Source organism: Camellia sinensis, chromosome 5, assembly GCF_055761805.1.
Source record: "Camellia sinensis isolate YWXY chromosome 5, ASM5576180v1, whole genome shotgun sequence".
In the NCBI taxonomy this organism is placed as follows: Eukaryota; Viridiplantae; Streptophyta; class Magnoliopsida; order Ericales; family Theaceae; genus Camellia; species Camellia sinensis.
In genome coordinates this window covers 184,279,550-184,293,191 of record NC_138965.1, presented here as the reverse complement: position 1 = coordinate 184,293,191, position 13,642 = coordinate 184,279,550, and the positions used below count along the sequence as shown (strand labels likewise).

The 13,642-nt window shown below is 35.0% G+C and overlaps 1 protein-coding gene across 1 annotated transcript; it reads right to left on the bottom strand.

The window, feature by feature from the left end:
- Positions 1-6,660: 6,660 nt before the first annotated feature.
- Positions 6,661-13,028, bottom strand: LOC114265031 (protein PIR). The gene is made up of 6 exons (XM_028205771.2): positions 12,905-13,028; positions 11,945-12,116; positions 10,450-10,537; positions 10,235-10,362; positions 9,467-9,674; positions 6,661-7,054 (listed from the first exon to the last, which is right to left on the bottom strand). Exons 2-6 carry the CDS (start codon positions 12,086-12,088, stop codon positions 7,041-7,043), a joined length of 582 nt encoding a protein of 193 aa, XP_028061572.2. The 5' UTR covers positions 12,089-12,116; positions 12,905-13,028; the 3' UTR covers positions 6,661-7,040.
- Positions 13,029-13,642: the final 614 nt, after the last annotated feature.

Below are 13,642 nucleotides of genomic sequence, written 5' to 3'. Positions count from 1 at the left end.
AAATATTGCAAGTCCTATAATTTTTGCATAATTATCATGTCATTCTTTTTAATAAGGACAAAAGGGATCAGAAAACTTACCCAAAAGAAAAGAAGATTGGAAATGATTCATGGTGTGAAAATGCAAAGATGAATAATAAAAAATATATATATTTAAACGTAATATAACAATATCATTTTTTTTCATTCATATGATTAATGAATTCTTGATTAGAAGTGAATTAAATGTAATGTGAACTAAAACCTTAAAGGAATCTAATGTTATATCAAAATTGTGAGACTTTATGTATATTCTTTAAACTTCAAGGGGGGTCAATTTAATTTACACATAATTTTTTTAAAAAAAAAATAATAAAAAAAGCATAAGCTTCTATTTAGTCCTGATCTAGACTAGAAAGCACTACAGGAAATTATACTTTTGGCGACCAACTTTGCCGACTAAAAGAAATTTAGTCGCCAAAAATTGTACTATCAACAACTAAAAATTACTTTGGTCGGCGTTGTTTACAGTTTTAGCTTCTAACTTTTTTAGTAGCCAAAAAATTATTATTGGTGACTACAAGAAATATGCCACAATAGGTGACTACAAAAATATTGATCAGCGGTAATTTCGGTTTTAGGCTACTAAAATTTATTTTGGTCATGGTATACTAATTTTTGCCGACTATAATAAATTTAGTAGCCAAATAACTAGCTTAATGTTTGGGTCCATGAAACTTACCATGGGTTGCATTTCAATTAAGGGTGAGAATTTTCAATACAACTTGAACTATATACGAAGTTAGCATGTTACGGTTGACCATTTCCAACAGACACATATATAACACGATCTGATATCACAGAATATTAAATAGGTCAGGTTAGTGTCAATTCTATATAACATGTATAATGAATAATTAATTACATATTTTAATATTATCTTTTATGTAACTCCATCAAATTTGTTAAAAAGTATATAAAATAAGATTTTAAGACTAATATAAATTTTGTTGAATAGACTATTTCAATAATTTTTTGACTTTTTATGAAAAGATGTACAAAAAAGTAAAGAGATGATGTGACCTAAAAAAAATAAAAAGATAAAAAGTATATTATTTTTTGTTAACCCAAACAAAGTATAATTGAAGAAAATATATTTTGTCTACTATTTGAGTTAACCTAGTAAAAAATAACAATAACATATCATTTTTATAAAATAAAATTGAGTTTAAATCAAATATTCTAATGAATAATTTTATTCAATAGAAATTAGTTTTACAGAATTTAACTTGAGATGAAAAAAAAAATTAATACACTTGATTTTTTTAGTTGATAGATTTTTTTTTTTTTTTTTTTTTTTTTTTTTGACGTAACATGTTAAGATGATAAAAATTAGACCAGGATTGAAAATGATACGATATGAAATAATAAACGATTTGAATTAATGTTGAGGTAATTCTAATATGAATCCAAAATGAACATGATCCAACACGACATGACATGACACTCACTCCTAATTTCAATGATCTATTATTTTGGGGCACTCAGATTAAAAGTGCATTTCTGAAATTCTTGGGCCAATAGGCTAAAGCAATTTTTTTTTTTTTTTTTTTTTTTTTTTTTTTTTTTTTTTGTGTGTGTGTGGCCAAAATGACATTATTTGTTCAAAAGAATATCTATTTGTTCAAACTTTACCTATCTATTTATCTATTCAAATGTCACTTATCTGTACACATGTCACCTATATCTGCAAATTATTTGTTCAAATGTCGCTTATCTATACATGTGTTTAAATGTCTAACTATTTGTACATGTGTCACCTATCTGTTCAATTTATTGCCATTCACTATTGCTGCTAGCTACTACCAACGGTGATTTTTCCGACGCCAATGATTTTTCTAATAACTTTTCAATGGATGTCCTTATTACAAGAAAAAAAAAAGGTTTAAACTTTAAATTGAATGACATATGGCAGGAACAACCCATTATTTTGTAAGATCTTCCGTATGTATCATTATTAAAAAAATTAAATTTAAATAAGAACACTCCGGTGATAAATTTAAATTTGAATTTTAGTTTCCCAAAGGTCTACACACTAAAATATCATGTATATAAGGACAGGTTTTTACAAAATGATGAAAATACTAATTCATACAAATTTGTTGAAATTGACGTTGTTTGTCTATTTCTTGAAACCATTTCTCTCTCTCTCTTTCTCTTCAAACTCTAGACTTGACGAAAACACCATTGTAGCCCATCTGCATTATCAGAGTGACGTCGGTGGAGGTGGTGACATCACCGATGGTGATGTGGACCACCGAAAAATGCCACAGTAATTAGACCCTCTTTGTTTCAGAAATGGCAAAGAACAGAAGGAGGAGAGTACTGGAGGTTTTATGGCCCCGTTTGGTAGAGTTGTGGAAAAGTGATTATAGATTATAATTTAACATATTATGACTTATAGCTGTGGGATTATGAATTTAAGCAGCAGAGTGGTGTTTGGTTAATAACCTGTAAAATAACTTTTTAATGTATAATTATCCTTTCTATCCTTATATGATGTAAAAATGATTATTTTGTCATTTTTTTCGGTTTTAATTTTTAAAAAAAAATATTTCATTAATAAAAGTTAATATAATTAGTATTAATTTGTAACAACCCACATTCATGTCCTAGTCATGTTTACTTGCATTTATATGTTTTGCCATGTTAAGTTGCTGTAACAATCCATATTCATGTCGTAGTCATGTTCATGTTCATTTACATAACTTTGCCTTGTTAAGTTTGCATTCATGGATCTTGTCTTGTTTGCTTAAGTGTTGCTTGCATGCTTTGTTCCTTCCTTGGTGTCTCAAGCCTAAGTTATGTTAAGCCTAGATCATTCCAAGCCGAGGTCATCTTCAGTCTAGAATTTATCTTGGAACCCCTTTGTTTGACCTCCACCTTCGTCCTGACATATTGGCCGAGATGTCATTATCTAGGCCGAGATGTGTATTATCTAGGCCGAGACGTTACATTTGCACCTAAGTGATCTTGTCCTGGAGTGGTATGACCTAGACCGAGGTGTGGCACATCTAGGCCAAGGTGTGGCACAGCTTAGTCAAGTGTTGTCCTTCCTAACCGAGGTCATTGTCACCTTAGTTGCCGAAGCTTTGTCCTTAGCCGATGTCATCACTTGCCGGAGTGCCTTACCGGGTAGCTTGTTAGATACACTTTGTCTTACAGATGTCTTGTCAATCTATCACCTTTTTGAGGAGAACCAATCAGCCGTTGCCACGTGTCCGAGCTGAGTGTTAAGTCAGCCGATAGAGAGAGAAAACCTATCATTTCTATATCCTTGTTTTTGAAGAGGAGAGAGAAGCTCTAGGAGAGGAAGAGGAGTTCTTGAGAGGAGGTAGATTTCCAAGCTTGATCCCTAGAGATCGAACCGTTAGATCCGTGTTCTAAGGTTAGATTCTTGATCTACTCATGTTGTTCTTTATGTGCATGTTATTGCATTGCATGATTGAATATGATTTGTAAGCCATGCATTGCTTTGAAGTTCGGTTTTAGAAAGAGGAAATAGCATTCATGTGTTCTTCAAGAAAAGCCATGTTTTGATCCGAAACCTCACGCCAAGATCCATGTTTTTGTGTTTGTTTTCACATGATCTTCAAGTATGGGTACCCAGGTCCATGTTTTCGAATTCATAGCATGAAATCCCAGATTTTGTAATAAAGAAGTTATGATTTTAGCATTCATATTCTTCATGTTCATGTTCTTCCTGTTCTTCACGGGTGGAAACCCAGATCTCCAGACCTCACTTCCCTAGGTGTAGTCGCCGAGATCACTCTTACCTAGACCTCACACTTAGGCCAAGCATCGTATCTCACCTTGGCCTGCCTTGCATGATCACTTACACCTTTAGTTTGTCTTGTGCGCACCTCGGCATGCAGCCGCACGCCGAAGCCTAGGTAGCCACACCTCGAGGTGTGGGACCTCGGCAAAGACCTGATTGGTACCCAACATGTCTTCCTGACATGTAAAACAGTGTTTTAACTTCCAGCATGTTTTCCCAAGATCATTTGCATGCATGTAAGACTTGTTTTGAGAAGTACGTTCAGTGGACTTTGCCATGTGTTTCTAGGACTTAGACCTTTACCTTGATCCCGACGTCCCAAGAACTATGTGAGTGGTATTTTTAATAAAGCCATGTTATAAGGTTTTGATAAAGCTTTGCCTTGTTTTGATAAAAGTATTTGTTAAGCATGAATGATATCCCTATTTTATGTATCAAGTATAAGCTTTGTTTTGGATGACATTCTTGGAACCGTCCTTTCGTGTTTGGGGACTTTAAGCCTAAGTAACACCGTCCTTTCGTGTTAGGGGACGTTAAGCTTAGGTAACATAGTCCGTACGCGTCAGGGGACTTTAAGCATTTGTGGCACAAGTCCTTAGTGTCAGGGGACTATAATGCAACTACACATCTTGTTTTGAAAGTCTTTAGTGCCAGGGGACTATAATGCAACTGCACATCTTGTTTTGAAAGTCCTTCGTGCCAGGGGACTATAATGCAACTGCACATCTTGTTTTGAAAGTCCTTCGTGCCAGGGGACTATAATGCAACTGTACATCTTGTTTCGAAAGTCCTTAGTGCCAGGGGACTATAATGCAACTGCACATCTTGTTTTGAAAGTCCTTAGTGTCAGGGGACTAAAATGCAACTGCACATCTTGTTTTGAAAGTCCTTCCGTGCTAGGGGACTTTAAGCCTAGGTAGCACCGTCCTTTCGTGTTAGTAGATGTTAAGCCTAAGTAACATAGTCCTTCCGTGCTAGGGGACTTTAAGCCTAAGTAGCATAGTCCTTCCGTGCTAGGGGACTTTAAGCCTAGGTAGCACCGTCCTTTCGTGCTAGGGGACGTTAAGCCTAAGTAGCACCCTTGTTAAGATATCGGCCACCGACGGACTATGAACGGGTGTGCTCGATGCCGAGGTTATGCTTTTGTTTTGCCCGGAATGTCATCACCCCATATTTTAAGTTGACATATGTTAAGTAAGTAAGTAAGTTTTGAAAGGCCAAGGTTCGATTGATGTTTTATTTCAAGTCAAGCTAAGCTATGTTATGTATGATTTTGATAAAGGTATACTATGTATTGTTTTGAAAAGATCTTGGGTATCATTCATTTAACCCCTTTATTACTTGTACCATTCACTAAGTATCCAAGCTCACCCTCCCTATATATATATGTAGGTAACAAGCAAGAAGTCGGCTACGTCGAGATGTGTGTTTTGTATGCATGTTATGTCGACAGTGAGGATGTCGACAATTTTGAAGCTTATGTATTTCGAACATGTCGGCTCGAGAAGCCTTTTATCAAGATGTAATATGTATTTTATTTTGGTTGTATTCAAGTTGTAAAGCTATGTAAAGTTGTATGCCATTCCATTTGACTTATGCACAGCTCTTATGAACCACTCGTATTGTAAATTATTGCTTCCGCACTTGTGAGCCCCATATATTTATACTCTGATTGTGTGTGAACCTTGTAAGTTGGCCTTCGGTAATCTCGGATTACTGGCCATCACGGCACCATCCTACTAATGGCGGTTTGGGGTCGTGACATAATTAGTATCAATTAATATAAAAATTGATACATTTGCTAAAAATGTAATGGAAGTATTATTGTCACAATTATTTTCCATTATAAATTAATTAATATCAATTAATTGCTTAATTAGTATCAATTAATACTAAAATTATTAATTAGTATCAATTAACGGCTTAATTAGTCTCAATTAATACTAAAATTATTAAATAGTATAAATTAATATTAATAATCAACAATTCACTACAAGAATTTTCACTTTTGGCGACTATATTTTTAGTCGCCAAAAGTCATTTTTTAGTCGCCTATAGTCTTTAGCGACTAAATTTTTTGGTCGGAAAATTAGTAGCTGAAGAGTAGTCGGGAAAGCTAAATGGCGACTAAACTTAATTTAGTCACCAAATGTATTCATTTGCCGACTAAATATTTAGTCGCCAATAGGTTGAAAAATTAAGTAAATAATAAATTTTTGCTGACCAATTTTTTTGTTGCTAAAGCCAATTATTTAGTCATGGAAAAATTTTTAGCTACTAAATTTTTTAGTTGCCTAAAGCAAATACTAGTGTTTTGGCTACTAAAATTTTAGTTGCCTAAAGTCAATCTTTTTTGGCTACTAAAATTTTAGTCGCCTAAAGTCAATCTTTTTTGGCTACTAAAACTTTAGTCGCCAAATACTATTTATTTTGGCTACTAAAAATTTAGTGGCCTAAACTACCACATTTTTGGCTACTAAATTTTTAGTTGCCAAAAGTATTTTTATTCTTCAACTTTTGTTGTTAGCTACAAAATATTTTAGTCGCCAAATATTTAATTTTCTTTTAGGTACAAAACTTTTAGTAGCCAAATTTTTTTTTTTTTTTTTTTTTGCTACAAAACATTTAGTAGCCAAATGGTTGTTTTTCTTTTGCCTACAAAAAATGTAGTAACCAAATGTTTGATTTTCTTTTTGCTACAAAACTTTTAGTAGCCAAATGTTTGTTTTTTTTTTTTTTTTTTGGCTACAAAACGTTTAGTCGGCAAAAACATGATATTATGTTTTATTGCAAATATTATAATGTGTCCATAACCTGTTTGTATTCCATGCAACCTGTAATAAGTATATAAATAAAATGATACATAAACTATCAATCATTCCACAATCTGCATCCGTATACAAAAAATAAATTACTTTAACTGTCCAAGTACATACAAACCAACTATTGTCCAAACTAAAATAATAATTCCATACAACATATAGAATCATACAAAAAGTAAAGCCCTCCATATACAAAAATTACATTTACTATACCATGTGAAATAACCATTTGGCATGGTACAAATTACCATCGTAATCTGTACCACGACAAAAGGTGATGTATGTACCAAGCCAAAAATACATCTATGTATCATGACAAAAAATCATGTATTTGTACGGCGTCAAAAGGTGATTTATCTACCATGCCAGTAATTATTTGTTCGCTGCCAAAAGTTTTCTGTATCAGTAATAGTTAACTGCACAAAAGTCGGAGACGACAAAAGTATTATATTACTTCTATACAAAAGTACAATTTCTTCTCCATACACCAAAATATTTAAGTATTATATTACTTAAATATAATATAACACACGTGCGTACGTTTAAAAAATTAGCAAGTTTAAAACAAGGCGTAAACTGAGTTCATATTGGTTTCTGAATATTTTTTCCATAATTTTCCATTACTATGCATCTCCAATACATTCCGTCAGTTGCCACAAGTCCTATTTGTAATGGGGAAGCTGCCCGTGAGAGTTAAACGGAGGTTCAGGGGCTATTTTGAAGTTTTACTCCCGAAACGCCATTTTTCGACTAAGTTGTCGGCGTATTCGGCTCTAAATCCCTATTTACGAGTCCGAATAACATATCATCAGTTGTCACAAGTCATATTTGACATGGGGAAGCTGTTTGTGTCGGTCACACGGCGGTTCAAGGGCTGTTTTGAATTTTCGCCCCTGAAACGCCCTTTTTCGACTAAGTTTTGGACGTATTCGTCTCTAAATCCCAATCTACGAGTCCGAATAACATTCCGTCAATTGTCACAAGTCCTATTTGGCATGGGGTAGCTGTTCGTTTCAGCCACACGACGGTTCAAGAGCTGTTTTCAATTTTCGCCCCAGAACGCCCTTTTTTGACTAAGTTTTGGGCGTATTCGTCTCTAAATCCCAACCTACGAGTCCGAATTACATTCCGTCAGTTGTCACAAGTTCTATTTGGCATGGGGAAGGTGTTCGTGTCGGCCACATGGTGGTTCAAGGGCTGTTTTGAATTTTCACCCCCGAAATACCGTTTTTCGACTAAGTTTTGGCGTATTCGTCTCTAAATCTCAACCTATGGGTTCGAAAAATATTCCGTCAGTTGTCACAAGTCATATTTGGTATGGGGAAGCTGTTCGTGTCGGTCACACGGTGGTTTGGGGGCTGTTTTGAATTTTCGCCCCCGAAACGCCCTTTTTCGACTAAGTTTTGGGCATATTCGGCTCTAAATCCCAACCTACGAGTCTGAATTACATTCCGTCAGTTGTCACAAGTCATGTTTGGCATGGGGAAGGTGTTTGTGTCGGCCACACGGCAGTTTGGGGGCTGTTTTCAATTTTCGCCCCCAAAACTCCCTTTTTCGACTAAGTTTTAGGCGTATTCGGCTCTAAATCCCAACCTACGGGTCCGAATTACATTCCGTCAATTGTCACAAGTCATATTTCGCATGGGGAAGCTGTTCGTGTCGGCCACACGGCGGTTTGGGGGCTGTTTTGAATTTTCGCCCCCGAAACGCACTTTTTCGACTAAGTTTTGGGCATATTCGGCTCTAAATCCCAACCTACGAGTCCAAATTACATTCCGTCAGTTGTTACAAGTCCTATTTGGCATGGGGAAGCTGTTTGGGTCGGCCACACGGCGGTTCGGGGGCTGTTTTCAATTTTCGCCCCCAAAACTCCCTTTTTCGACTAAGTTTTTGACATATTCGGCTCTAAATCCCAACATACGGGTCCGAATTACATTCCGTCAGTTGTCACAAGTCCTATTTGGCATGGGGAAGGTGTTCGTTTCAGCCCCACGGTGGTTCAAGAGCAGTTTTGAATTTTTGCCCCCGAAAGGCCGTTTTTCGACTAAGTTTCGGTGTATTCGTCTCTAAATCCCAACCTACGGATCTGAATAACATTCCGTCAGTTGTCACAAGTTCTATTTGGCATGGGGAAGGTGTTCGTGTCGGCCACACGGCGTTTCGGGGGCTGTTTTCAATTTTCGCCCCCGAAACGCCTTTTTTCGACTAAGTTTTGAGCATATTCGGCTCTAAATGTCAACCTACGGGTCCGAATAACATTCTGTCACTCAAAAAGTTTGGATCCTGTAGGCTATACATACATGAGCAGTACAAATCTTGAATAACCTTAACTGAAGACAACAGATAATGGACAACCATTTCTTATCCAGAAAAACAGAAAGGAGCAAAGACTGTTTCAAACTACGTATGGGTAGCATAAGTGAAACACTAATGTTCCCAAAGTAGAAAGAAATCAATAAAGAAATAGTATGCCTGCTACTATGGTGAACACCAAGAACATAAGAGCATCTGAGCTTATTATAGTGCAAAGCTATGTCAATAAAGTATATCACACTAAGCTTCAAGAAATGACTTATAGAGAGGTTCAGATTAGTCGAAAAGTATATAGTTAGCAGTAAGCTTCAAGAAATGAAAAAATATCCATGTTGAGTATGCAAATAAAAATTGTCGTTTTAAACTGTCAAATATCCAGACTAGTGTCACTAGATTTCATTCGGTAGTTAATATCCAAACAAAAAAATAATGTGAACTTAGAAAAAACATGGGTACATAGATGAAGCTCCCCAATAAATCATTCATTCAAGGAGAGATGGTAGGCAACTACGCACCAGCAGCTTCTGCCTGTTTTGATATGGCGTAGAATGCTGTTGGATTTGAGAATCCTGGGTTTGACACAGCTGCAGAAGTTGCTGATTTGAAGAGAGTGACGATAGGGCTATCTCCCCCATCTTGGGACTGCAATATTTGCCCATCTGCACCAGGAATCAAGCCTAACCATGGGGCTGTTTGCATGAAATGCGTGATATCTACTTCTCTCTGTAGCACATGTGAGACAAGAACTGTGAGAAGCTTGCAGTTAAAAATTTGATACACTACATTATTACAAGTCAACCTAGTAAGCTCTGATCTAGACTCTTCTATCAAATAACGTAGCTATTAATCAGACATTTGAGATCGTTATAATTGACCTGATAGGGAGAGATGCAACTGATCATTATAATTTAGTCTTTACAGATTAAGCAATCATATCTCTCCCTATCAATCTATAAAGAGTAAATTGCATTACAAAGAAAAAATATTTTTTCATGTCATCAGCAAACTTTTGTATGAGAGTAGAGTGCAGAAACTTTTAGCTTAAGCTCTTTGCTTAATTGTTCTACTGTGTACCTATCAAGAGACATTTATACTACTATTTTCATTTAATTGGATTCAATATTTTACCGAATAATCTCAGTTATAAATTCAACAAATACACTTGGTCGTCCGACATTTGCCTGTTCACTAATTTAATATATATGTTAGTGCAATGAAATTTACTTCCCACCCTCTTATGAGGTTTTTAAAGGTATAACGAAAAAAAAATGCATGAAACTCACCAGAACAACATCAAGAAGCCCCATCCAATATAATACACTTCCAATCTCCTTTATTCCACGAAGAACCTCTGCTTTGAGTTCTGATTTTGAACCCCAGTTAAGATGTTCTTTGACAAGCCTCAAACAACCTGATGTACATACAAATAAACTTAAATCCAAGGAAAAGATACGACTTTTAAATATTTTAGGCAAAATTATATTCTACTCTGAGCTACCCGTTACTCCTCCATCGAAAGTGGCCTGTCCAATTGATTTTGGCAATGCATCTTGCAGTCCTGTAATCATTGGTTCAAGGGTAGTTATCTGAAACAGATCAGCCAGAGAAAGTTAGAGAAAACCACAACTAGAAATCTTAACTGGGGGTGGGAAAATGAAATTTCAGCCATTTAAGAAAATTAAGATCGCAACACAGTTGCTCAGGTTTATTCAATTTCTGTTCATTCTTTTTCAGTTCATACTAGGGTATTTATGATGTGTGAATGTTGACACACCCTTAAGCTTTTAAAGTGCTAGTTGCAGTACAAATATGATTAACTAACTGACATGAGACATAAGATAACATGAGATGATGATACATAGGTTGAGAAAAAAATGGCAAGATTCTTAAGGTTTCTTCCTTTATATACCTGGTTTTGGCACTTTGGCGGGTTGCCTGCAATTTAAGAAAACCTATAGCCAGCCACACTTGCTCTCTATTCCCTTTCCTTATCATCATATTGCCCTTCTCCTTTTGTTTTTTCTTCTCCCATACTCATCCCTCTTTTCTTTCCTAAGCAAGGTTAGGTAGTGCAGTGAATCTCATAGGTTGGACAGAAAACTTTTCCCCATTATCCAGGACAAAAACGAATGAGGGATCAAGTAGCTCACTGAAGAATTTCATAACCCAAAAAACCAAAACAGAAAGAAAGAAATAGTAAGATAAAACAATCTTAATAGGACAGGTGCAAACCACAGAGCAAGAGCATACCTTGCTGCCCAACTTTTGTAATAGGTAAAAATTGTCTCACACAGCTTTGAAACAAATATATCAAAACAATGATCCACCTAAAAAAGAAAACAAAATATTCACAACTGAATAAAATACACGTCATTGAGACACTCATAGTGAGTTTGAAGCTCGGAGTGGAGATTTTTTGTTCTCATAAGCACTTTCTTCTCTTTCTTATCTACAACTAATGGAACCTGCCATACATTTTCTAGAGGCAAACTCCATATCCCCAAATAAATCCTTTAAACTTTTGTTTATTAAATTCAATATTTATTTGACCGTCATTGCACATTGTTCTTAACCTTTAGCCATTACCGAAAGACCTCAAACGTGTTCATTTAATCAATTGTTGATCTTATACATATATATAAATATGTGTGTGTGTGGATGGGTTTTAAAGTTTGTTTCCAAAAATTTCCTTGCATTTTATAATTTTTTTTTTTTTTTTTTTCATTTCCCTTATGATTCAAAACTTTTCTGAAACTTTTCCATTTCAAAGCTGACCAAATGGAACACCAAAAAAAAACTTCAATCCTTGCTCACCTCCATTAAATATTAGCTTTGATGCTGGAAGTTCACCAAAAAGTTTCAGATTGTATAACAAGGGAAAACATATTATATGCAGATTTTCCATGCACAAGAAAAACCTCCACAAAATAGACAAAAATCATCAAAGAATCTTCACAAGAAAAACTTCACTTTTTTCAATTTTATTCATTCACCTCAGCTTCAATTTCATCATAGAGAAAGCGTTGCCTGAGAATAACTAATGCTTGCAGAGCAGAATCATTATAGATGCCAAATGGCATTAAAACACTCTCCAGAAGACCTGCATTTTGGGACTCAATCATATGATTCACCAGCATCCAGGGAAGAGAGCATTCAACAGGAAAACTGCACATGCACAACATACAAGTTTCTGTCAATCACATGGAGAGAAAGCATATCCAGATAACATGGAGGATACACACTTTTTATGAAGTAATTTTATTCAACCATGGCAGATGGGGCATATACCAACAAAAGAAGAAAAAAAATTAAATAAATAAATAAATAAAATAAAATAAAATAAACTATAAACCCTCTCCAAAAGAAAGCTCTCCCGAAAAATCTAAAAGAGCAAAGGATGTTTCACAAATTTTCCTCTAAGCCAAAAGTGAAACTACGATATAAAGTGGCCTTTAACCTATGTACTGATATTTCACTCTCTTGAAAAGTAAGTGATGCAGTGCCAGAAAGAATAGTACAGCTCCTACACCAGATTCTCTTTGCCCCATATATATTTATATATATATGTATGTATCTTCCCCAATCTATCTGCTAGTTTACAAAATAAGATAGTCAAAAGGCACAATGTATCAAATACCCAGAAATTGAAACCGTAAAACAAGAAATTGAAACCGTAAAACAAGTAAGGTGCATCAAATTGACTCTAAAAATGGGTCAACGGAGTGAGAGTTTCAAGCATGAGTAAATATCTGGAAATTGAAACCCTAAAGCAAGGTGCATATATAACTCTGCTTATTACAAATATACCTAATAAAAAAAACAAAAACAAAAACTGCACATACATATATATGTATATATATATGATTATAGATTGTGGGAGATAGAGCGAGAAAGTGAGAGACGGACGCACGGACAGAGTGTGAAGCAGAGCGCGAAAGCGAGAGAGAGAGAACCTGTGATGTGCAGCTGCGACGGTGGTGAGTTGCGCCGGTGGCGGTGGCGGTGGCGGTGGCGGTGGCCGTCGCAATGGCGCCGTACGGTAGGCTACGGTGAGAGGACTGATTTGTGTGAGATTTGGTGAGGTGTGCGTGAAATGTACACTAACAGCTACAAATCTTCTATTTAGTCGCTAAAAAATTAAATTTTGCCGACTAAATTGAAATTTAGTCGCCAATTATAAATATTTATCGACTAAAATATTTTAGTAGCTATATATTTGAACCAATGCCGACAAATTAATTTTTAGTCACCAAATATTATACTTTCGGCGACTAAAAATGTTTTAGTCGCCAAAATTAGTCGGCAAAGGTGCATATTTTGTAGTGATTGTTATTAATTAGTATCAATTAATAATTAATTCATTACAAAAGTATACAATATTAATTTATTAATAATTAATATTGATTTTTTTTCTTTTTCTTCATAAACATACAATTTTTTATTTATTAATAATTAATACCAATTAATATTGATTTTTTTCGTTTTCGTTAGAAATATACAATTTTTTACTTTTTTAATTAATATTAGTATTAATATTAATTAATATTAATATTTGGATATTGACGAGGGCATTTAAGTAATTTTAGCCCCCACGCTAGCTATGCGCTTAAGTCAAAAATTTAAGCACCCCTAACCAGCTTTTGAGATAAGTTGAGAAATAACTTAATTTAAGTTATAAGCTGGTTAACTTA